This window comes from Lingula anatina, chromosome 3 (genome assembly GCF_051362555.1).
Source record: "Lingula anatina isolate TDL-2025a chromosome 3, LinAna3.0, whole genome shotgun sequence".
Lineage (NCBI taxonomy): Eukaryota > Metazoa > Brachiopoda > Lingulata > Lingulida > Lingulidae > Lingula > Lingula anatina.
The window spans coordinates 23,337,724-23,363,483 of record NC_141769.1 but is presented as its reverse complement, the minus strand read 5'-3'; the positions used below and the strand labels follow the sequence as shown (position 1 = coordinate 23,363,483).

Genomic DNA, 25,760 nt, shown 5'->3' with positions numbered 1-25,760 from the left:
TTTTGTCTAATCATATGATTTTCAATGATTTATTGTAATATATTTCCTATTATTATTCCGGTGTGCATATTTGTTTTCACTGCCTTGACGAAACTAAAATTAGGCCTGACACCGACCTTGTATGTCCTATGTTCCTGTCTTGTGACTTTCTTCAAAGGAACTCCAAACAAAACATTCGATTCATGCCTATCATGTGAAGGATCATGTCGTTTTTTACTGCAGATGACGATGACCAGGATTTCTCGCTAACTGGAGGCGGGTGAGATATTTGAGATGTGATTATGTTGTTTTATCAAAGAAAAAAAGGTTCACTTCCTGTTCACTGATGAGTTGGGGGTGGTGACAAGTAGCGGTTGTCACACGGGAATTTGGAGGCATAAACACACTTGAATAAATAAAAATGATATTGGAATTAGCCGGTTTACTTTTCACATTGATTTAGTCAAAATATGTCAAACAGTCTTGTGCTCTTTATGGAAGATCCGCAAGCATTAATGAACTGTTTTGCTTTTATTTTGCCCCTTACCAAATCGCTCACCAATTTATACATGATTCCAGCTCCAAACTAGCCTCTATATTTGGCATCGACCAGGCTTCCAATCAGGGTGGCAATGAGTCCCTGAAGTACACTGCCCCAAAGCAGCCCAGACCAGCCCAGGCACAGCCTCAAGGGGGCGCTCCTGCAGTACTCCATGCCTGTGCTGTACAGACATATAAATTGTGAGTATGGTGGGATGGTGCTGAGTTATTGAAATTAGAATTTTTGTTGTGTGTGTGTTTTTTTATGCATTCTACAACACAACTCAATTTAGTATGGATGGCATATTGATTGATTTTATCAATATGTTATGTAAATCTACTGTACAGTGTAGGCAGTGTTTCACTCACATAAACTGATGAATACTTACTGGTGTTTATTATCACGTAAAGGAAGTTTTCAAACACTATAATATAGTTTAGGTTTTATTTTAGAGTGAAATCTTTTAAGGGGTTGGCATTTAGTACTTTATTGTAGTTTACAAATAGATGCTTTATCAGTTAACAAACAATTTAAACCTGTTTTGCTTAAGTTAAGGGGCTAGTATTGTTACCACACAACTTGTAAAGGAGACTTTCCACTGTTCCAGTGTAAACAATCAGTATGCCAGCCAGGGAAAACTTGGTGCTGCTATAGTGGGTAGTCATGAAGCAAAAGATGTAAGTATCTTTACATTTCTGGTGCCTCTTAAAATAAATAAACCATTGCAGATATATATAATAGAGGGATAAGAAAAAAAAAACAGATCAATTATCAAATAATTTTCCTGATTACAACTGCAGGTACTGCATGCTTATAATACTAAATACATGCTATTTTTACGACAAGTATTAATGATAATGTTGATAAAAATACCTTTCAACATATTTGCATTTGTTGAATAATTCAAAATGAGACAAATTAAAAGACTTGATAAAAAGTATTTGATGTGTATATAATAATAAAGAATACAATTTACTTTTTGAATGAGTTGTGTAATGTTTCTGCATCAATATTTCTTTGTAGTACAAGTTGCTTCTCTATGTCAGCAAGCAACAGCAAGTTACCACAGCAAGAATTTCTTCCAGCTTTAATTTTACAGTGAGTGACTTTTTATTATTAGCATAAATATGTATATCTGATTATTATATATATACTGGTATATTACTGTGAGCATCATGGCATGTCAGTTGAAGTGTGAATTTATTTACTTGTGTATCCTAAATAGCATGGTTTATGAATGTCAGGATTAAGAGCAAACAATATATGAAATATAATGATAAGTAGAATCTTTTCCTTGGTGTAATGCATTGCTTTTATATTAATTCCAGATTCAAGCCAACAATTATGCTAACTTCTATGATGATGCCAGACAGAACTGGTCTCTCAACTTTGACAGCACTGATAGTGCAGTGCAATTTGCAAAACATGTAAGTCAAAAACCAAAAAGGTATAAGAAGCGAGTCAAGAAGTAATTTAATACTTTGTCTCATTTTTTTAATGTGATAAAATTTTCAGTATCCCTAGTTCTATACTGTTTAAGTTTTCATGTCCATTCAAATCACCTTACTTAGGTTGAAAAGTAATGAATTGAAGCAGTGCTTTCACTGTAGCTATTGGACATGTATCACAGGAACTCAAAATGTAGAAATTCCTTTGACCTATCTTGTTGATATGTTCTAAGGTTGCTCTGGCCAAGGCTAACAGTTCAGGCAATGCTCTCACAGGCACTGTATCTCAGGAGCTTGTCTTGGGTGATGGTGGCGCCCTCGAGAGTGGGGATAGTGCAGAGGTGAAGTATACAGGCTGGCTGCTGCAGAATAATACCTTTGGGCAGGTAAGTAGAGAGTGGTCAGATTTCCCTTGCATCGACCCTTTTGAGAGTTGTGATAGAATCTATAACTGTGAAACATTTATTGTAATTTTGTTATATCGGTCTTCAAATGAAAATATCTAAACAAGTGTTTTTACTTCAGGTGTTTGATAGCAATGCTAGTGCAGAAAAACTTTTTCGATTCAAGGTGGGCAAAGGAAAAGTCATAAAGGTAAGGTCTATATTTGAAGTTACTGTATCCATGAATAATGCAATTTTGAAAAAATAACCTTGACGATGTATACCTAGTAGCCAAATAAATAACAAAAAATGACAAATGTGATCAGTGATTTTAGAATGTATTTTTGAATGAAAAAGCTCTGTATTTTAAAGATAAATCATTTGAAATGATTGTTTTCATGTTTTGCACAGGGCTGGGATGATGGTGTGATAGGAATGAAGAAAGGCAGCAAACGTTTGCTGATCATTCCACCTCATCTGGCCTATGGTACACAGGGTATGGGGGCCAGGGTACCACCCAGCTCTACTCTCATATTTGAGGTAGAAATTGTCAGGGTAGGTGAGCTTGTTATCTGTAGAATAATTATAAGAGTTTGTGTGATAAAAATGTGTTTATGTTTCTCAAAAAGCTGGATGCTGACAGAAAGAAACATTGGAATTCTTTTAAGGGGATGTTAAATTTGATAATATGTTAGGGGACTCTCACTGAATGCAACCAGATTAACACCCCTCTTCCTGGCCATAAGTAGAATACAGAGAAGCTGGTGATTATATGAACACTTTGGAAACAAGGGGAAAAGTGTTAGTCTGTTAACAGTTAAATGTGTTCTCAAGCTTATAATTTTCAATGTAATGAATGTACCATCCAAATCAAAATTGTGTATGTGTGTGTTGTTATTATTATTATTATTATAATTATTATTATTATTATAATTATTAAGAGTATTTTGTCCTCCACCAGGTGAAGCTGTCCAAGGAACATGTCCCTGAGCAGGCGTCCAGTAGTGCCACTCCTCCCCCTGCTGCCAGCCTTGACATCCCAGAGACACACCAGGAAGACTCGGTGAAGTCTAGGAGCAAGTCCATCACAGAGCAGCTCTCACATGTAGGTAGAAATAGCCACTGTTTGCACTATTTTTATAGTTTGAAAATCTACTTATCAGTCTCAGTATGCTGTTTGAGCTCTATGGGATTAGATATTATTTGATAATAGTGATATATTTTCAGTAATTGTGAGGTACTAAAAAAACAAAAAAAAAAAAAAAAACAGACATTGAAATTTTAATTTGTAAGTGCAGGATGGAAGTTTTGGTGGGCATAATCTTTTTGAACAGGTCTTAATTATGCAAATCCAAGCACTTCAAACAGACAATTTGTTCCTGAAAACATTTAACACAGACATTTGACAGATAAACAGTGAACTCTTAAAATTGAAATAACAAATGTTATGATAATGACATGTTAAGATATATTTTACAGCACAGCAGTGATAAGGCCAAGCTTATCTCCCGTATGAAGAAGATGGGTCAACCTATGTTACCACTAGGTGGAGCTGTGGCTGCTGAGCCAGATACAGATGAGGAACCAGTATCTGTGAGTAAATGTGTATAGACAGTGTATAGACAGTGCAACTTGTATTCCAAGTGCACCAAGATATCTTGGCCTATGCTAGGATGGTTTTAACGAGAAGATAATAGATTTTTTGTTTCAGTTATCAGGAAACATATGAATGAAAATTGCAAATTATCTTATGATTTAACTAGCCTGGTGAGGAATCTTATGTTTACATTCTGAAAAATAAGAGTTTTCTTTAAAAATTAAATGCTCTGAAATGCTACTACATATGACTTATTACAACAGTTACAGTATTCATGTTCAACTAAATTGTAATGTGTGCTACCTGGACAGAACTAGCACACATGCCCAATATTCATCATAATGTGGTGATATTCCTTGAGAATGCATGGTGTTTTATAGAGACAGTGTGGTATATACACCTTGTCAGACTTCCATGCACTCATCTCGAACCACCTAAGGTATTTTATTGACTTCCACCAACAAAGACACTTGTTTTTCTTGGCATCGTTTTTTTTTCTGTTTGTCTGTGCATGTCTGCTTGTTAATGGAAAAAGTGTCTCAAAAAGTTCTACACAAGTTTTGCTGAAATTTTCAGGATAGCCAATTATTCAGGAGAGAAAGAAGTGATAACAATTTCAGCTAAATAATGATCTCCTAACATTTGAAAAAAAAATTTTTTTTTTCATCCCTTTCAGTAACTTCCTTTGCCCTTGGCAGAGGTCTCCATTCTTACAAAGTTTTCTAGTAATTATTAAAGTATAAACTTTCTTCTTTTCAGGAGAGCCCCTCACCTGCTCCTGTTACAGAACAGCCTCAGCTCTCAGCTCATGTTGCCCAGCCACAGCCACAGAAACCAGTCCCAGCAGCAGCAGCATTCCAACCTACAGTAACAGCACAGCATCAGCAGCCTATCATGGTCAGTCAGCCAGTGGTGCCACCTATGGCTACTGCTGCTGCGCCAGTATCGTCACAAGTTGCTGTCTACCAGTCACAAATACCAGGGATGCCTATGCAGCCACAATTCCAGGTAAAGATTTTAATACAATTGGAGTAGGAAGTGTGTGTGTGTGTGTGTGTGTGTGTGTGTGTGTGTGTGTGTGTGTGTGTGTGTGTGTGATTTCTTGTTATGTCTTTATGCTTAATTACAGGTGCAGTTATTCCATCTACAACTTTTTTCATCTTCTTATTATTTTAAAGACAGAGAGAAGTTGTCTACACAAATGCCTTCCTAAGCTGATATATGATACATATGTTTATACTATTCTAGCCGCCATTCCAGCAGCCCTATGGTTACCAGCAGCCACCTCCTCCACAGTACAACAGCATGTATCAGCAGTTCCCAGGTAAACAACTCATTTATCTTGTACTTAATATTATAGTTCTGCTTTGTTAATATTAAACTTAGACTTTAATATTTCTGCACATGATTGTTGAATGATAAGAGATCCTTCATCCTGTGTACTTTGTTCATATTTTGCATGATTTGAATATGAAATGCTGACATGGCATAATCCCAAAAGAGTGACAGATAAAAGATATTATTTTACCATGCAGTGTTTATAAGACGGTCCTATGTACTCCTTGCTGATTAGCATTGATAACTTATCTTTATTGTATTTTTTTATGTCTTTAATTTAAATACAGATATAGTAAAGAAGAAGGTCATGCTTCTAACAGCACTGTATTGTTAAAAACAAGATATGTAAAAAAGTTTTCCACAAATTTTGAAGAAATTTTTAGCAGTTATTTAAGAAGGAAAGAAGTGATTGCAATTTCAGCTGCATCCAGGTCCTCAAATATTAAAAAAGAAAATTTCTGTAATCCTCATCAGCAATTCTCTTTTTTCCTTGACTGAGGTCTGCACTCTTGAATTATTTTCTTCTTTAAAATGACTCAAAATCTTTGAAATATACTAAACATAATTCAACTCAATGAATATTTGGATGCATGGTTAATGTTTCCAGGGCAACCCCCAGTGTCACAGCCATACCCCCAGGCTGCCCCCCAGCCACCCCCAGGGGGTGATGTGACCACACCCATCCTGATGTCGGAGACAAGACAACAGAACACAGAGATCAGGCTAGCCATTGGGAAGATTGCTGATAAAGTAGATGAGGTGCATAAGAAGGTGAGGTGATAATAAAATTAATATAATGAGTGGCCAGCTTAAAACTTTCTGTGAAAAAATAGTTTAAAGAAATGTTTCTGATGTATTTTAGCCTAATTTGTTTTTCTGTTGTAAATGATTTAAATTTTACTTTGGTGAGCAATTTTAAGAGATAAACCAAGTATTATAATTTTTTTTAAGTTCAAGATCTGATATTCATGGTATAAATCATAATTATATACTTGTCTTCCTCTTCCTAGTCCTCTTTTTGTAAGAAAAGGAACTCGAATAAAGAAATAAATCTAATGAGTGGAGATTGATTGATTGATGTGTATATGAATAATATCACTGGAGATCACACTTGTTAAATGAAAATATCTTTATAAATCATGCATTTGTTCTATACATTCTGTCATTCTAGTTAGATCATCTGCAAGTCCATGGAGGAGGTTCAAGTCTGGCTCTGCCTGGAAACCTACCCAACATGGAAGCAGGAGTTTTGTTACAGAACATACAGAGAATAATACAGGTAACCTGCTCTCATTCTCCTGCACCCCTAAAAAACCCCACCCCCACCCCCAACCCCACCCCTTAGAAATTAAAGGGAATGACCTTTTATGAAATAAATTACAATAATGATTTTTAAATATTAATCGTTACAATAGAGATTAAACATGTTACCTATGAGACTGTCATATTTAGGGCTTCTGTTCACTGGAGACAGTGAAAACCATGGGAAAATGTCAAAAAAAAAAAAAAAAAAAAAAAAAAAAAAAAAAAAAAAAACAATAATTTTGTTTAATTTTATATCTAACAGAATATACAGAAAATAGTACTGGCTAATGTGTGGGTCCCATTACAACTGAAGCATATTCAGGACTTTTGAAAGACTTTGATTTAAGTAAAGAAAAAAAGAATTCAACAAAAGTGTATAAAAATTGACAAATGCAGCTGAATCATTTGGTGTTATTGTAACAAGCATATTGATTAGCATTTTAAAAGTTTTTACTAATAAACTGTTATGTATAATGTCTTGAGAATGATAATGGAGCTTCTTTTTCAGGAAAATGAAAGATTGAAGAAAGAAATATTTGAAAAGAGTGCAAGGATAGAGAGTCAGAATGAGAAAATTGCTGACTTATTACAAAGAAATCAGAGGTAATTACATTTTCTGCTGAAAAAAATTAAAAACAGCATTTAAGTTTTTTTTTATATGACAGTCGAATTATTCTTAATCATGGTTATTATGAGCTGACAAATTTTAATTATTATAATTACATGTTGAGGGTGATCATTATTATGATCAGAGTGCAAAGGCAGCAGTTCGCTTTCAGTATCAGTACATGATTATAACCATGATGGGAAGAATTGAGAATTTAAAACTGAAACAATTAATTTTGTCATTTGTTCCATATTATTATTATTTCCAGTTTTGTAGAACAAAGCAATGTGATGTTGGAACAGAGGAATGATACATTTAAAACAACAGCAGCCCAGTCACAGTCCAGAGTACTGGCTCTTGAACAGGAAAAGGTAGTGGTGATAAAGAAACAATTTTACTCTCCATAGGAGTATTTTTATGTACAGACACAGATGTGTCTGTACATATAGCCATCATCTGCGTCTGTCGTCGCCGTCGCCGTCGCCGTCGTCGCCGTGCACTTTTACCGATAACACGATAAGTGGAAAACTGTTTTTTCTTTTGGCTTGAAACTTACAGAACTGATGAATATTCGTAATACGCAGGTCAAGTTCGAAAATCAGCATGATCGGGTCACTTATAGGGAATTTATGCTGTTTTTATGTACAGACACAGATGTGTCTGTACATATAGCCATCACCTGCGTCTGTCGTCGCCGTCGCCGTCGTCGCCGTGCACTTTTACCGATAACACGATAAGTGGAAAACCGTTTTTTCTTTTGGTTTGAAACTTACAGAATTGATGAATATTCATAATACGCAGGTCAAGTTCGAAAATCAGCATGATCGGGCCATTTTTAGGGTAGTTATGCTGTTTTTTCACTTTTTTCAGCATATATGCAGCACCGATAACACGATAAGTGGAAAACCATTTTACCTTTTGGCTTGAAACTTACAGAACTGATGAATATTCATAATACGCAGGTCAAGTTCGAAAATCAGCATGATCGGGCCATTTTTAGGGAAGTTATGCTGTTTTTTCACTTTTTTCAGCATATATGCAGCACCGATAACATGATAAGTGGAAAACAATTTTACCTTTTGGCTTGAAACTTACAAAACTGATAAATATTCATAATACGCAGGTCAAGTTCGAAAATCAGCATGATCGGGCCATTTTTAGGGAAGTTATGCTGTTTTTTCACTTTTTTCAGCATATTTGCAGCACCGATAACATGATAAGTGGAAAACCATTTTACCTTTTGGCTTGAAACTTACAGAACTGATGAATATTAATAATACGCAGGTCAAGTTCGAAAATTGGCTTGATTGGACTATTTTTACAAATTTAAAGTTATGCTGTTTTTTCCCATTATTCAGCATATATGCAACACTGATAACACATTTTAAGGAAAACCAATCAGCCTTTTGTCTTGAAACTCTCAGGAGTGATCAGTCTGACTAGTATACAGATCAAGTTTGAAAATAAGCTTGATCAGTTAAGTTTTGATGAAGTTATTAGCCCTTTTGTATAAATAACACAATTTGGAGCTGTGTCTCAGCAACAGCAGTTGGCTCACAGTGGAATGGGCAGGGTGAGTATGGCAGTCAGGTATTCCTAATTTGTTATGGCCACTTTGACTTTTAGGTCATCTCTCTGTTTTTATGTACAGACACAGATGTGTCTGTACATACAGCCATCACCTGCGTCTGTCGTCGCCGTCGCCGTCGCTGTCGTCGCCGTGCACTTTTACCGATAACACGATAAGTGGAAAACCGTTTTTTCTTTTGGTTTGAAACTTACAGAATTGATGAATATTCATAATACGCAGGTCAAGTTCGAAAATCAGCATGATCGGGCCATTTTTAGGGAATTTATGCTGTTTTTTCACTTTTTTCAGCATATATGCAGCACCGATAACACGATAGATGGAAAACCATATTACTTTTTGGCTTGAAACTTATGAAACTGATGAATATTCATAATACGCAGGTCAAGTTCGAAAATCAGCATGATCGGGCCACTTTTAGGGAATTTATGCTGTTTTTTCACTTTTTTCAGCATATATGCAGCACCGATAACACGATAAGTGGAAAACCATTTTACCTTTTGACTTGAAACTTACAGAACTGATGAATATTCGTAATACGCAGGTCAAGTTCGAAAATCAGCATGATCGGGCCACTTTTAGGGAATTTATGCTGTTTTTTCACTATTTTCAATATAAATACAACACTGATAACACAATATAAGAAAAACGGATTGGCCAATTGTAATTATACTCACAGGAGTGGTCAATCTTACTAAAACGCAGGTTGAGTTCGAAAATCAGCATAATCGGGCCATTATTTTAGAAGTTATACTGTTTTTCACATTTCCTCAGCTTCAATTATTAGGCATGTTAGCAGTCTCATTATTTAACTAATAAGATGCCTAAAAGTATTTGTTTGATATTTCCTGCATCTTTACAACATTGTTAGTTGATTATGTAAAAAACATGGTAAACTTGTTATCATGTATTGTGTAATAAAGTGTCAAAAATGGAAATAAACTCATATCATTGCATTTTGTCAGATTCAATCATCCACTATGTTCAGAATCTCAGAATGGAGGAAATTGGACATTTAACACTGTTCTATTGATACTTTTCCCATCTCTTCAATTTTCTTAGTTGGACATATAAAAATGGCAGTAAAATGTTTATTTTGTTTTATGTTCAAGGAGTGACTTTGAAGTTCCATGGGCCTGAAGACCTTTGCTAGTCACATTTTCTGAATATCTGTGAAACAAATATTTTATAATTAAAAATTGATGGTCATTAAGCTGTTAAACATTATGTAATATTGCATCAAAATTTGAAGAAACCCCTATTTTGGGCACTGCTTCCATGATGACCATTTAAGGAAAATCATGTCACTTACTGTTCTCAAACTTACAGGAAAGAAACATGGGACTAAAATACAGCTTCAGTAGGCAATGCAGTCTGTTTTGTATTTTTATTTATTTATTTATTTTTTTTTGGCAGTTAAACAGTTTTTTGTGAAAATTTAATTTTTCACATATTGGCATTTACAAGGTGTGACTTTAAAGTTCCATGATCTTGAAGACTTTTGCTTGTCACATTTTCTGAATGTCCATGTTACTAATATTTTATTAATAACATTTGATTGTCATTATGCTGTTATACATTATGTAATGTTGCATCAAAATTTGAAGAAACCCCTATTTTGGGCACTGCTCCTATGCTGACCATTTAAGGGAAATCATGTCACTTACTGTTCTCAAACTTACAGGAAAGAAACATGGGTCTAACATACAGCTTCAATAGGCAACGCAGTCTGTTTGGTAAATTTTTCTGGCAATTTAACAGTTTTTTGTGAAAATTTAATTTTTCACTTATTTGCATCTTTATTTTCTGTTCTTTGTCTGTACATTTGACAGCTTTGCTGCCTTGTTTCACTTTTTTCAGCATATATGCAGCACCGATAACACGATAAGTGGAAAATCATTTTACCTTTTGGCTTGAAACTTACAGAACTGATGAATATTCATAATACTCAGGTCAAGTTCGAAAATCAGCATGATCGGGTCACTTATAGGGAATTTATGCTGTTTTTTCACTTTTTTCAGCATATATGCAGCACCGATAACACGATAAGTGGAAAATCATTTTACCTTTTGGCTTGAAACTTACAGAACTGATGAATATTCATAATACTCAGGTCAAGTTCGAAAATCAGCATGATCGGGCCATTTTTGGGGAATTTATGCTGTTTTTTCACTTTTTTCAGCATATATGCAGCACCGATAACACGATAAGTGGAAAATCATTTTACCTTTTGGCTTGAAACTTACAGAACTGATGAATATTCATAATACGCAGGTCAAGTTCGAAAATCAGCATGATCGGGCCATTAATATGGAAGTAATGCAGTTTTTTCACTTTTTTCAACATTTATGCAACACCGATATCACAATATTTGAAAAACCGTTTTACCTTTTGGCATGAAACTTACAGAACTGATGAATATTCTTAAAATGCAGGTCAAGTTCGAAAATCAGCGTGATCAGGCCATTTATATTGAAGTTATGCAGTTTTCTCACTTTTTTCAGCATTTATGCAACACCGATAACACAATATTTGAAAAACCATTTTACCTTTTGGCATGAAACTTACAGAACTGATGAATATCTATAATACGCAAGTCAAGTTTGAAAATTGGCATGATCAGAGCATTTTTATAAAAGTTTTGCTGTTTTTTCACTTTTTTTCAGCATATATGCAACACCTATAACACATTTTAAGGAAAATCGATTGCCCAATTGTCTTGAAATTCACAGTAGTGATCAGTGTTACTGAAATACAGATTAAGTTTTGAAAATAAGCTTGATCAGTAAAGGTTTGGTGAAGTTATGCCTTTTTTTTTGTATACAAGTGATTTTTTCTCTCAAATTTAATTCTCAGGCATGCTAACAGTCTCATTTTTGAACTAATTAGATATGTTAAGTTGTTCTTTTGACATTTTCTGCATCTTAACAACATTGTTAGTTGATTATAAAAAAATAATGGTAAACCTGATATTGTGTATTGTTTAATAAGTGACCAAAATGGAAAAAAAAACATATATTTACAGTTTGTCAGATTCAACCATTCACTATGTTCAGAATTTCAGAATGGAGCAAGTTGGACATTTATAATTGTTCTATTGATATTTTTGATTTTACAACATATTTTTTGATTGATCATATAAAAATGACAATAAATTGATTATTTTGCTTTATGTAAAAAAGGTGTTGAAAATGGAAATAAACTCTTTCAATACAGTTTTCTCTTGTTTACATTTTGGGATTTTCAAAGTATGACCCTGAACTCTATAGGCTAGTCACATTTTCTGAATATCCATGATACTTTTATTTTATTATTAAAAAATTTATGGTTATTATGCTGTTAAGCATTGTGTAATATTGCATCAAAATTGAACAAAACCCTATTCTGGGCACTGCCTCCATAGTGGCGGTGAAAGGAAAACCATGTCACTTGCTCTTCTCACACTTACAGGAAAGAAACAAAGGTTAAGCTCTCTGCTAGATAACATAGTGTCCATAATAAGGAAGCAGTGAATAGCAGCTTCATTGGAATTGTATTTTTGTTGTTTTCTTTTTAATTTTTTCTCCAACACTGGCATTTTTAAGATGTGATTTTTAACTCCCATCCACCTGAGGCTCTGCACATTTTCAGTATTTCCACATAAGCAGTTGTATTGGTATTTATGTCTTTAAACACGCTGTAATATTATTTTATGCACTGTCATCATTTTTCATATATTGGGACTTTCATCATGTGAATTTTAACTCTCATGGTCCTGAAACTGTAATCTTATTGAAGGGGATTGATTGAGACCATTTTCTGGGTCTCCTGGAAGACGGGCAGATTTTAAAGTTTATATTTACGGGTTTCTGTTGGAAGACCATCAAAATGGAGGATGGATCAACAAAGATACTTTGGAATACTGTCAGAAAATATCTCTGGATCTGCTCCTGTTATTGACCATGTTACCTGTTGTGCATGATTAAAAATCATTGTTGACTGACTGTGCTATTATAAGCATATATTGTTGCATCAAAATTGACAAAATGACCTATATTGCATCTTTTTTTTCTGTTTTTTTGTCTGTACATTTGACAGCTTTGCTGCCTTGTTTATTGTTTCCAGTCTGGATTTGTATTAGTTGATCACATTGTCACCAGACTATGACTGGTGTTCTTATACAAAGATTTGGAAAAGCCTTATAATTTTAATAAAATAAGATCTGTAAGAATGGTATGGTATGTCTAATAACTTAGTGTGCCTTAGTAATATATGTATCATTTAAAATTGTTGTAAATGTAAACATCTTTGCATAGCAGACCCAAATATAATGATTATCTTGCAATATACAATATGTATGGAGACTGTTTTCATTGTTTTATCCATCATTTCCACCTATATTTCAGGTGCAGCTCACCACAGAATTGAGTGCGGCCACAGCACAGATCAGCACCCTGCAGCTGGAGATGAACTCTCTGAGGAAGAAAGAAGTTGAAGTGAGGCACCAGTTGTCTACATCTCTGGCAGATGGCCAGCACCAAAAGGATGACCTGGATCACCTGAGGATGCAGCAGTCAGGTATACAGGGTGCTAAGTTGGTCCTTGAGGTGCTGGCATGCATGTGCAGAGCACACACGCACACGCGCGTACGCGCGCGCGCAGGGCTGTAGGTCAGCACACATTTCCATGTAGATTAACTGTTTCTCTTGAGAATCTTTCTTCAGGACTTTTTCTGGTACTTTTGGGTGGATCATGTTATTATAGATATTGTTACCCCAGTGGGACTTGCATTATTTTGTAAATATTAAAACAGTATAAGGGTTACCTATGAAGTGTGATAAGTCTTCAAAATGATCAAGACTGCAGCAAGATTCTTCTGTTTACAGCAGTTTACTATGACTACATTGTCTCCTTTTGTCTTTTTTTTCTATAGATTATATGCATACTTTTGTAATTTCTTACTTTTGCCTAAAGCCTTTCTGACTAATCTAACCACTGTGTGAAATTCCTTGATCTTAACTTTGTTGTGTTACAGTTGTAGGAAATATAAAAATGATATTTTGATTTCAGAAAATGAAAAGAAGATTGAACAGCTCAACTCAAGTTGGAAAGAAGAAAAACAGATGAAGAAGACGTTGGAGAACAAGTTGTCACTGCTGGAGGAGGAGATGGCAGAGTTGAAGACTTCCAATGAAAGTCTAGAAAAGGTATGAAACTGTAGGTTTGATAGTATCGAGTTCATTTAAGAGAATTTTAATAGATCTATTTGGTGATATTTATTATTTCCCCATTCTTTCTGTAGTTACAAATTTCAGATACTTATCGTCTTTAAGGTTTGCCGATTTCAAGGCAACAAATTTCTCAAATCACTCCATTCATGCATACTTGACTTTTTAAATAGTCTGCAAGTGACAGGAAGAAGAAAGCTTTAGAAGAAAAGAAAAGATTTGAGGAAGAATTGGAGGAAGTTAAATCGCAATATGAGGTGAGTTATGAGGACTGATCCGACCAAGAGTTCTTGGACCGAAACTTACAAACCAGTATCTCAAAGAGGACTTTAAGTACCTGGTCTGAACAGATCTTTTAACTAAAGGTCCTTTTTGAAGCATTTTTCACCCAGGACTTTAATATAAATCTCACATAGATACAAAATATAGTAATATGATGTACATTTTGTAGCTTCCTGAATTCAAGTGTTTAACAGATACTCTGTATATCTAGCATGCTAAAATAGTAAAAATAATGAAAGAAGTCATGTCTAAAAATGAATGTTTTGATCTTTGAATTCCAGAGTGAAATTCAGATTCTGAAGGATCGGTTAAGAAAACAGAAATCTTCTACAGACAACGTTGCTGCTGAACAGGTAATATTTCTAATCTACACAAAAATATCATTATATGAATAACAAATATTTAGAAGAATAAGGTGTTGTAATGTTACAGCAGGATATTAATGCAGTTTCCTCATAAAAGTTTAACAGGCAGTGGCTGGTATTAGTAAGTCTGATTGTGAATACAATCTCCAAGTGGATAAGATAGAACATGGGAAAGGCTTTTGTGTGCTTGTGTGTGTCCCCACAGAATATTGATATTCTTTGCAGGTTGCTCAAGTAGAACAGGAATTAACACAAGAATGGCAACAGAAGTGTGACAGGCTGGTGTCTCAGGCCAATGATAAACATGCCAGAGCCTTGCTAGAGGTAAAGGAAGAAAAACAACAGCTGGAGAACACAGTGCAAGAGCTGCAGACAAAAGTATGTGGGCCATGATCCACCCCTGCCACTCTCTCTCTCTCTCTCTCTCTCTCTCTCTCTCTCTCTCTCTCTCTCTCTTAGTAGTACAAGTAGAAATAGTAGCAGTACAAGTAGTAATAGTAGCAGGAATAGTAGTAAAAGTTTATTTACTGAGGTTAAAACACAACAGGTTTATAACATATCTTCCCCATGACCTTTTAATCTCTTTTACCCAAAAAATATTTATTTGATATTCGGAGGAGTTAAATATAGAATAGATTAATTAAAAGTGAAGCATTGCCATAGTACATGCAATACTAATCTTTTAAGTACCAGTTGAAATTAGCTTTTAGATTAAGTGTAACTAGAATTTTTTGCTTTTGTTGTAGCTTTTAACATTGAAAAACTCCCGAGGAGACAGTGATAAACAATTGTCTGATCTACAAGAACAAGTAGAAGACTTGAAGGTTTGGAAAGAAAAGGTATTTTGTCATTCCATGAAAATTTGAACTAAAGGCATCTCCTTTCTCAACTATTAAACTAGCATACTAGTTTTTAAACCATATTTTTATGTTTCTCAGGAGTGCAGATTTGATTCATACCACCTGCTTGTCTATTTTATAATTCTTATCAATATTTTATAATTCTAATCAAAGCCTTTTAATATTGAGGATTTGTATTAAGGAATATAAATCATTGATAATAAAAACCCTTTTTATTACTTGCTTAACCCTGTTTGTGACTTGGTTTATATACATGTATCATCAGTATGAAGCCCTGCATGCCCAAGCCATCAGTATGAAACAGAGATATGAAAGCAGGATAGAGGAGCTGAACACGGAGAAAGAAGAGGCTGTCACCAGGGCTGAGGAAGCAGAAGAGAAAGCCGCAGCCCCTGCTGCCACTGTTGGTGCCCCCGCTGCAAGTGGAAATGTTTCTCCTGAAGTTTTATTGACAGAAGTAAGAACATTTACAATAGACCTACAGCTTTCTATATTTAAGCTTGACCTATGTCTGTTTATAGCATTGTTGTTAAAAAAGTACAATTTCTCCTTAGAATAATTGGAGGAATGTGGCTAACTTAGGGTGCTTTACTTTGGTTTATGATTGACACCTCAGCTTACCTTATCCAGGCAGCTGTCTACTGTTGAATTGCCTGGCATAATTTTATTCTAGAGTTCTCATTAATATAACGGCATTTCTTTAATATCATAAGCATGCAAGCACAATGTTTTGAAGCAAACGTATTCTACAGCGATCAGCATGTCATTGAATTTGTATAATTTATTTATTTAGGCCAGATTCCAAGTAAAACATTATTTTTTTTTTCTTTTTGCAGGTAAAGAAGATAATGAACTCTGTGTACCACATGCTGCGGGCTGAGTTCCAAGTTGACCAGTCCTACTTAGGGAAAGACATACTGGCCAGCTTAGTAAATGCTATCAAGGTACACTTCCATAGCACTGCACTAGTAAAAATCATGCTTCGTCTTTATTAATGAAGCAGATACTGTACAGATTACATGTCAAGTTTTCCAAAGAGCATTTGACTATGCTGTCCAGTGTATTCAGTACCATTAGCTTCTTATGACCATCAAATGAATTCTGAACACTGTATTTCCAGTTTTAAATATATGAACCTGCACTACTTAGTTAAGTTCATTGACACGTTGACATCCTATACACTGACATATTATTAGGAGCAGAAATAGTTTTACAGATTTAAATTTTTAATTGATTTTTTTCCAGAATGTAACTCTGAAACTGCAAGCTAGACAGAAGGAAAATGAAGAAGATGAAGAAGAAGAAGAATCTGAAGATGAGGAGGACGAGGAAGAGGAGGAGGAAGATGAAGAAGAAGAGGAAGAAGAAGAAGAGGAAGAAGAAGATGAAGAAAAAGACTTAAAAAGTGAACAAACTAATCAGAAAGAAGATTCACAGGAAAATATTAAGTCAGAAAGTGCCATACCAAACCAAGATGCCACACCAGCTTCACTTAGCAAGACATCAGAAGACCACCCAGAACCTGAAGTGATTCTGGAGCCCTCTAGTGGCAGTGAGTCACAGACATTTCCTAGTGATAGTGACACACAGACACCTAGTTCTAATACTACTGAAGTGCCCTCTAGTGAGACTGATTCACCAGCTCCCTCTAGTGGTGGTGACTCTACAGCCCATATAAGGGCAGACAACGACAGAAAAACTGATAGTGATGTCTTAACTAATGGAATGGAAGAGAACAATGTTGTAGAAAAGGAGGAAATAACAGATAACAGTCCAGTGGAAAATGGTGGTAAGTGAAGTAGTTAAAGAAGGTAATCTGTCTGAAATATCTCTTAGATTAATTTGAATAATTTTTTGCCTTATCAGTAATCCTATTTTAACAAAATCAGAACCCCAAGTTGTTGTATATAATATATGTTTTTGTACCACAAAGTATGAATGGGGCTTACTACCATTTGTTTTAGATCATATCCAAGAAGTGAAAAATTCATATCATGAGCAACCGCCAGTTGTCCCAGATGCTGAAGGTAATATTTATTTAGTACAATATAATATATTAGGCCCATTCACTGAAGTCTGAACAGTGCTATAAGGTTTAGTTAAACTACTTGTACTATACTAGTATGATAGGCCAGCTTACTGATGACTGTCCATCCATGAATTCTTGCAGTACAAAAACAGCATATAGAATTATATTAGTTAGAGACAGGCGTAGATACTAGTATCTAATAAAAAAGACCATCTATGTTCCTGGTAGTGGGTATTGTTAAACAGTCTTCACAGAGATGGGAAAGTAATGTACTTTTATGTTAGAATGACCATGTTTTCTTACTTGATCGTTTTTCAGATGAAGAACCCCCAGAGCTTCCAGGAGAAAGTCCCGACAATACAGATCCTCTCTCTAATGGCATGGAGACTGCTGCTGAACAAGAAGAACCACAGGGTAGGGACTCGTACTATTTTGAAGATATTTACCATATACAGTGTATGTGGTTATTTTGTCTTAGTAATTGCCATAGGCCTGTGATGGAGCTGTAGGGAAATTATGTCAAAAACTGCATAGCCATACAGGACCTGCCATATAGTCTTATATTGTTAAGTTCTTGGGAATGATGATTGTCAAAGACTCTTGTGCTTAAGTTATTAGGTTAGACATTTTTGGATAGACTTGTAGGTATATTGTCATTTTAAAAATATTTAAATTATTTAAAGTTTTAAGTAACCCATCTCAAAGCTCAAAATTGGACTTTTGCTCACTTCAAATTTTTTTTACATTTATTTTTTATTTATCTATGTGAAATATAAACACTTAGTACATTTGCTGAAGTAAAAGGAAAAAATTCACAGTTCATTTTTGTTTTATTTTTAAAGAAATGCCCCCTCTCTATTCAAATCAGACAAGATTTATATTGTTATTATTTTTTAATTGTTTAGCTTCATTAAAAGACATGGTGCAGCAAGCAGTGAGCCAAGAGAGCACAGAGGCAGACATTGATGATAGACCAATGCCGCCCCCTATGAACAGGTGAGAGAAAGACTGCTTCAGCTGAAAGTAATTTCATTAATTAAGGAACAGAACAGAATGCTAGCATTTTACCTACTTAGTTATTCTTAAAAAGTTGTAACAAAAATTTGGGTGCTTTTCAGTGAAATGCAAGTATTTTTCTTTCAGTATGTTGTCAAAAAAAAAAAAAAAAAAAAAAACTGCCACTCTCTCTAATAAATGCCTTGAACACTTCATGATGACCCTTGAGGTGTTCTGGCATATATATATATATATATATATCACTCAGTGTATTATCTCACACAAAACCTGCCTGTCAGACAGTTTTCTGCTTAGTATGACTGATGTTCTGTTCTGGTGTTTAGACAACATAAAAGATATAACAAAATATGTTTCATCGCCTCTTGTGTAAAGAGATTAACCATGCTTTTACCCAATAACTTCTGCATGAGACCAAGGTCTTTTAATGAAGGGTTGGAATTTTGCTTTGAATTTAAGTGAGTGGAATATGCCTTGTAGTGACATTGAACACACATGAACACAAAACATAAAAAATAATTATAAGTTCTGAAAAAAAAATAGTCATTTATTGCAATATTTTATTCAATCTTCAGTTCTTTGTTTGGGGGCGATGATGAGGATGACGATGACTTGTTTGGGTTTGCTGTGCCTACAGAGCCGGAGGCTGAAAAGAAAGTGGCAGTGGCAAAGAAGGAAGAAGAAGAGATTGTGAGTTACATGCTGCACTCTTAGGCAGCTTTAGGGAACATAGTAAATGTTAAAACAAATTAAAAAGAAATAAATAATAATTTTCCCCACAAATTTCATCACTTTTCCTTTGATTACCAGGCTATAACATATCTAAAACCGTTTACAGAATCACAAACCATAAAAGTTGTTTGTGACCTCTTAGTATTTGAATCAGTCTTTTAGTAGAGGTGGATGCTGGCCAATTATTGACACCATGATACAGTTAAAATTGAAATTTAGAACACAAAAATGGGTTTATTCGTCATGATTTTCTCAACAGTTTTGGACAGGATATAACTTGATAAAATTAGAATTGCTGAAGTTTAAGTTTAACACACATTGTATACCAGCCCTGCTTCTTTAGATAAAAACCTGTGTGTGAAATTTACAATGGTGCATTTAATTTTTCTAATATTAGAAGATGAGAAGGATGTTTTGGGGATCGATCATTAAGTGATTGTGACAGAGCAAAGTAGCTTATTAAATAACAGCTTTAAGCATTTTGAAATAATCATAGTATATTTATCAAAAACAAATTTGGTTTTGACAGTCAAGGTAATGTTATGGATTTTAATATATCGTATAAAACTTTGCCTAGGTATCTGATCTAATTATCAGGAATGCTCATATCAGAAATGTAGTTTTAGACCTGGTTAACCTTGTAAGCATGCTGTTGCCCTCTTATTTAAACACCAAAGAAAACAACAACAATGACTGCATCTTTATATTTACAGGATCCCACAAAAGACAAGCCGCCGCCTCTGTTTGGTGACGAAGACGATGACGATGATTTGGATTGGCTGAGTTGATGACAGCTCACCTTTAAGCAAAATTTAGAGATTAAATCATGCTCTAATGAAAAGTTTGCAGTCATTTTGATCATTATTTAGTCCCATAATTTAAATGTATTGTATCGGCGAAGCAATTCTGTTATCTCTTCTTAAATTTGACTTAAATTGATGAGTCTTATTTCCGGAAACAATGTTATAATTGTAATGCCTGAACATGAGTTGTAAAAGTAAGTAGGCTAATGTCAAATATTGAACTTTATTTGTGTGGGAATGACACCAAAAATGATCAAGACAATCTGCACTTCAGTTAAATGATAAACAAGCTGAACTTTATTAATTTTTTGTTGGCATTATTTCAGAAGAATTGGCCAACAGTGAAGTTTTTACAAAAAAATTGTTTTGATGGGCTATTAAAGAGAAAACTTAAACAGAAGTCTTTGATCAAGGATGATACAAGATTTTTAATCATGAAAATTTATAACGGTGCAGGGTGATGTTTGAGTTGACCTGTGTAAAAAAGATAATTATATAAAAATATTAGAAATAAATGCAGTAAGTTGTTATGCATTCAATTCCATCACATTGCCAATAAATATTTATCTTCTAAAAATGAAGTCTTGAGATATCTGTAGAACTTCCATTCTAACTGTTACAAAGTTTTACCTAATTTACACAGCAAGTTTCAGAAATTACTGGAAACTAATCTCTATGATCAGCCCATGGGAGTATTAAGTAACCTCTGATTAAGTAGAAACATACTGGAAAGGGAAGGGATCCAGATAGTAGACAGGTAAGTTTCTAATCTCCTTTGAAATTTTGGGCTTATTTTATTGCTCTACAGCAGGTTTTACGTGTAAAATGTAAGTCAATCATATCTTAACAATTCCCTAGTATTTACTTTCTGGTATTATAATTATTCACAGGGATTTTAAGAAGAGAGGAAGATTGAACCAGAAATGTATTTTTCTCTGTTGACAAAAATTACCAAAAGGTAACTTTCTTATCTGGGCCAACATCCAATCATGTAATTATGACCTAGCTTTTAGATTTGCCCAAATTAAAATTGTCATTTCAAATGAACTTATAACCATCTTAAATAATTCGTATATATAGATATTTTCACATTAATTAATTTTACAAGAGGGAAAGCTAATACTTTCAAGTTCATTTTTATTCCTTTTTTACATGAACATTACTTCAAATTGTTACAGCTATAACAATATCAAAAAAGTTACAAAGTAGTTTTAGGCTTTACTTCCGTATTTATACGAAGTAAAAAAAAAAAATCCAAAAGCCACTCACACATATTCTTACAAAAGCACTGCTTCCAGAAATAAATAAGTTCTAACTATCCATGATTCACAGTTTGTAGTATTAGTGCAATGCAACAAAAGAGAACAGGAGAAAATGAAAGGAAATCACTTACAGAAGTATAGGTCTGCACTCTGAGGCATGATTGTTTTGTCACTGACACATTCACAAAAACAGCACAGGTCAACATATTTCTGCTCTTGCTAATATTCAAAACGTGTCATGCACATCAGTGTATCCTGTATCTACCTATAACTTACAAGAAATTGAAAATGTGATATATCACATGAAAACAGTTCCTCTTCAAGAAAAATGATAATTGTTTTAAATAGAAATTACTTAAAGTATCAGAAAAAAATAAACATGCTGATGAATTTGATGTTCAAATTACTATGGAATTATAAGTACAAATGGCACTTTGGTACTATGATATGTATGTAGCAACAAAGTAGTCCAAAAGTGTCTGTATATAAAAAAGAGTAACCTGCAAGTAAGCAGGTAAATAATCTATCAGGGAGTCAATGACCAATCTTCCATTTCGCATACCTCTCAGAAGAGCCTTTTGAGCTGGAGCTGATCTATTGGGCTTCTTCAATAAATCCAGGAGCAAATTTGAAGGTGCACAGTGCAAGATTTTCAAGCCAGAAACAAGATCACAATAATAAGTTTTTCTGTCGTAAATGGTATTTTCCTGACCCTTGCAACAAATTGAATTACTTAGGGGAAAAGGAACCCTTCACCCACACCTAAGAGATGGTGTTTCACATTCCACCATCACCTCCAACTCAATTCTTGCACTGACTTCTGGTTTCAGCACGTTTTGAAACTGTCAAAATGGTTGACAGGTGGTTGTGGATTTTATTTTAAAATATTAATCTGTCAAAATATGATCAAAAGGTATAAATAACTTGTCCTCAGATATGTTCAACAGGAAGTGGCCTTTGTACTTAGTATGCTTTAACCCCTAATATAAATTTAATCACTTTATAAATGATAGCATTTTTTCAAAATTCCCAATTAGTCACACATCTAATGTAACAATAGAGCTATCCCTTGTAATTATATTCTAATTCAGTTGTAGCATGATGGATTTGCCAAAGCGATCCAGATACACACACTGTTTGAATGGGAATATATAAATAGTCAAAACCCCAAGCAGTGGGTTAGGTGTGACATACTCATTGTGTTCACTACCACAGCATTTTTTCTCCGTTTCATAACCCACCATGTCCCCCTTCCAGGTACAGCAGATACTAACTTACAGGAGTGTCACCTGACAAGATAGAATGCTCAGTTGGCTTGATATATCACACTGCCTTCCACTGCCTGTGTAACATTTTGCAAGGACGGTCTTCAATCATGCAAGCAAATCACACTGCTGGATGCATTTTTAATTTAAAAAAAAAGTTTCATTTTGTATAGTTTCATAGTATAGTTAAGTATACCTGTTTCCCTTTCACACAACTACTCTGCTGACTTGATGACATCCATGACTCGGGTAGAAGTGATGGAAAAAATGATTAAGCTCAACTTTTGTTGCCTCTGACCTTTTGAATGAAGAATGTCCAGCCTACTACTCCTTGGATTTTTTTGGCATAGACTTTGGTCAATTTAAGGCAAAGAAGGCATACTATACTTTACTATACTATACTATGAATCTAAGTGAACTGAAACTTTCAAGTTTAAGTACATGAGATCTAGTATTATTTGGACTGCATGCAGTTTGTTAATGGTAACTGCATGGGTGAAAGTTTTCAAGATTATGCCCGATATCAGGATTTACAGTCTTCATTTTGATCATTTTTTTCATATCGTGAGAAATTGCAAGCTACATTTTCAGCATTTTCAGTTTTTACAACTTTCACCTATTTAACTGTCAGTCCTTTGTCATTTTTGGGTCCAACTGTCTGACATTGTCCAGCAAGATGCTTTGAAAATAAAATAACATGTCACAGACATATTAAATGTACATCCTAAGTGCACCATAAAATACATGAAACATTAAAAGTATAAGCAACCAAACCATATATAACATGTCAAATACATAAAATTGCCAGCATCTCCAAATTGCTTTGAGAAATATAATGCTGAGCTAGAGATATTTTGTCACACAATATAGAATGACCTTTTTCTATAATATTTTATAAGTTTACAATTTACAAGACAGTAAATCATGATCTTACCATCTTTTTCACTCAGCTGCACAATGCCCTTGTACATTATTTACAGAATACTTCAAGGCAAAGCTCATCTTCCAAGAATTTTCCATCAATTAGAAACGCATTTGCTTATAAAATTAAAATAACATTTTACAAGGAGACAACATTTGTCAAATCTCACAAAAGGTATGCCACGGCCATTACGTCCAATAAAACCTGTACCATCAATTACTGCTTTGACATCTTCCATGCAGTTCAAGACTGAGCAAACTAGGTATACACACAGCATCAATGCAAAGAAAATTAAAAAAGATCACCATACACGAAATTGATCATGACAAAAAAGATTCCTCTCACAATGTTTGTCTAAGGCCGTGTCATGGTACATGATTCAGTACTTTGTTATCAATCAAGTTTTTATTGTTTGTTCTCCCCTGACATGACATAGTGAAACAAGATCACTGACAACAATCCAAACAAGGAATGATACTTTTACATTGATCAAATAAATGTCTCCTTTTAGTCAAGTAACCAGGGCAAGTTTATAATGTGGCCATTCTCGTCTCTATGGAGTATATCAAAATATTGCATTCAATGAGCTGAAGAAATTCTTCATTTTGAATCATATTCACGGTCATGTCTCTACATGGATAATTCTCTTTTGCTGGCAAGTCTCAGTGAAAGCAGTTCTTCTAGTCACTCTCTACCGTCAGGAGGAAGGTTTCACTTCTACCATGTTGACATCATCTTCATCATCTGCTGCAGGGAAATCCTCGGGACCCTTGAATTTAATAAATATCATAAATTATGACGTCATTTTAAAAAATCTGTTTTATTTTTCCGAGTAACCTTTGGTGCAGTTATAGAACCTTGAGTCCTGTCCAGTAAAATGTTTTTTTTATCCCAAATTTTAATCATTATTAAAAGTTTTTTTTTTTTGTTGTTGTTGTTTCAATGGATTTACAATGTATCTATGTGAATTTGGACATTTTATCAAAAGAAATGTCCATTAAAAATTCTGACTTTCATAACCACTGAGGTGAAGGTTTTTGGTCATATATAAGTGTTGTTAGCAAGCTAGACAACTTGTTTTGAGTTAAATACCACATTCAAAAACATACAACACCTCCATCTGGCAACAGTCTCATTAACCCTGCTAATTACCTGCTCAATTTTTTCATCCAACATTTTGAAGAATTCCACTTGACTCTGAGTGACAGTTCTGAAAGAAAAATAAAATATACCTTGTGAAATCTTCTCTCATTTCATATTTTATTCAGTTCTGGTACATGTGAACTATTTTATATCAAAGCTAAGCCACTCCATGTTTGATTCAGTGTGCCTCTTAGTTGGTGTTGGGCTGTGTATCTTTCATTTCTATCATGCAATATGATCATCCTGGATATGTGCTAATTTTGATAATATAAGTATTTATAATTTCCTAGAAAAGCTGCACAAACAAGACTTGTACATACATCACAGCTGAAAAACAATTCTTAAGGTGTGTGTGTGTTTTTTTTGTTTTTTTTTTTTAAATAACAGCCATAGAATGATTATCTGTTGCCTGTTGACTCATACCTTCCACAATGTCCATCTCATTATAGTAAAGAATTTTACAGAACTTAAGCAATTACCCTCAACATCACCGACTTGGCCAAGAAAATCTCATATGAATGCAACTCCCATTAATTTAAAGCAATTTTTCAAATTATCAAGTGAAAAATCTGGAATAATCTGAGATGGCAATAAAAAGTCTCACATAAAATTCACTGGATTTTGCGGTAGTTGCAATTGGAAGAGTGCAGTCAGAGATAACGTGGGGGGGGGGGGGGGGGAATCTAGTGTGGTGCAGCAGTGATTAAGCTGACATAATTTCTGGTGGTTTTCTTTGAAGTTCAGTCGACAGAACACCTTTGGTACAACAGTTACAAATTCATCACATTTTGCATGTCTTTTTTAAGTTACTTTCAAAGACAAAATTCATGGCATATAGAGTTTATTCCTTATCGCTGAAAAGTTTACTCCATCTTGTGATGATTCTCATACATTTTCCTACAGCATCTTTTTAGGCTCAGATTCGGTATTTACCCAATATATGGTGGATGATGCTTCAAAAACAATATGCACATTAAGAAAAGGGCAGTCTCATGTTAGAATAAGTAACCTTGAGTTTTTAGCACATTGAAATTATGTCTAGCTTTTAGAGATCCTTCCTGAAAGACATACTGCTTTACACACCACATTT

General features: G+C 34.4%; 1 protein-coding gene across 2 annotated transcripts; it reads left to right on the top strand.

Annotated features, from left to right (window-relative positions):
- Positions 1–84: 84 nt before the first annotated feature.
- LOC106168461 (FK506-binding protein 15) lies at positions 85–20,655 on the top strand. 2 transcript variants are annotated; one of them, XM_087009212.1, is made up of 30 exons: positions 85–259; positions 559–720; positions 1,128–1,197; positions 1,544–1,618; positions 1,849–1,947; positions 2,202–2,354; positions 2,494–2,562; positions 2,763–2,906; positions 3,313–3,456; positions 3,831–3,944; positions 4,708–4,956; positions 5,197–5,272; positions 5,894–6,057; positions 6,458–6,565; positions 7,100–7,194; positions 7,467–7,569; positions 13,172–13,343; positions 13,836–13,972; positions 14,167–14,250; positions 14,557–14,628; positions 14,866–15,018; positions 15,387–15,479; positions 15,766–15,957; positions 16,337–16,444; positions 16,746–17,289; positions 17,465–17,527; positions 17,848–17,943; positions 18,435–18,525; positions 19,119–19,233; positions 19,989–20,655. In XM_087009212.1, exons 1-30 carry the CDS (start codon positions 204–206, stop codon positions 20,061–20,063), a joined length of 3,876 nt encoding a protein of 1,291 aa, XP_086865338.1. In that variant the 5' UTR covers positions 85–203; the 3' UTR covers positions 20,064–20,655. The 2 variants fall into 2 exon arrangements, with proteins under 2 accessions (XP_086865338.1, XP_086865339.1); XM_087009213.1 differs by lacking the exon at positions 17,465–17,527.
- The last annotated feature ends 5,105 nt before the right edge of the window (positions 20,656–25,760 follow it).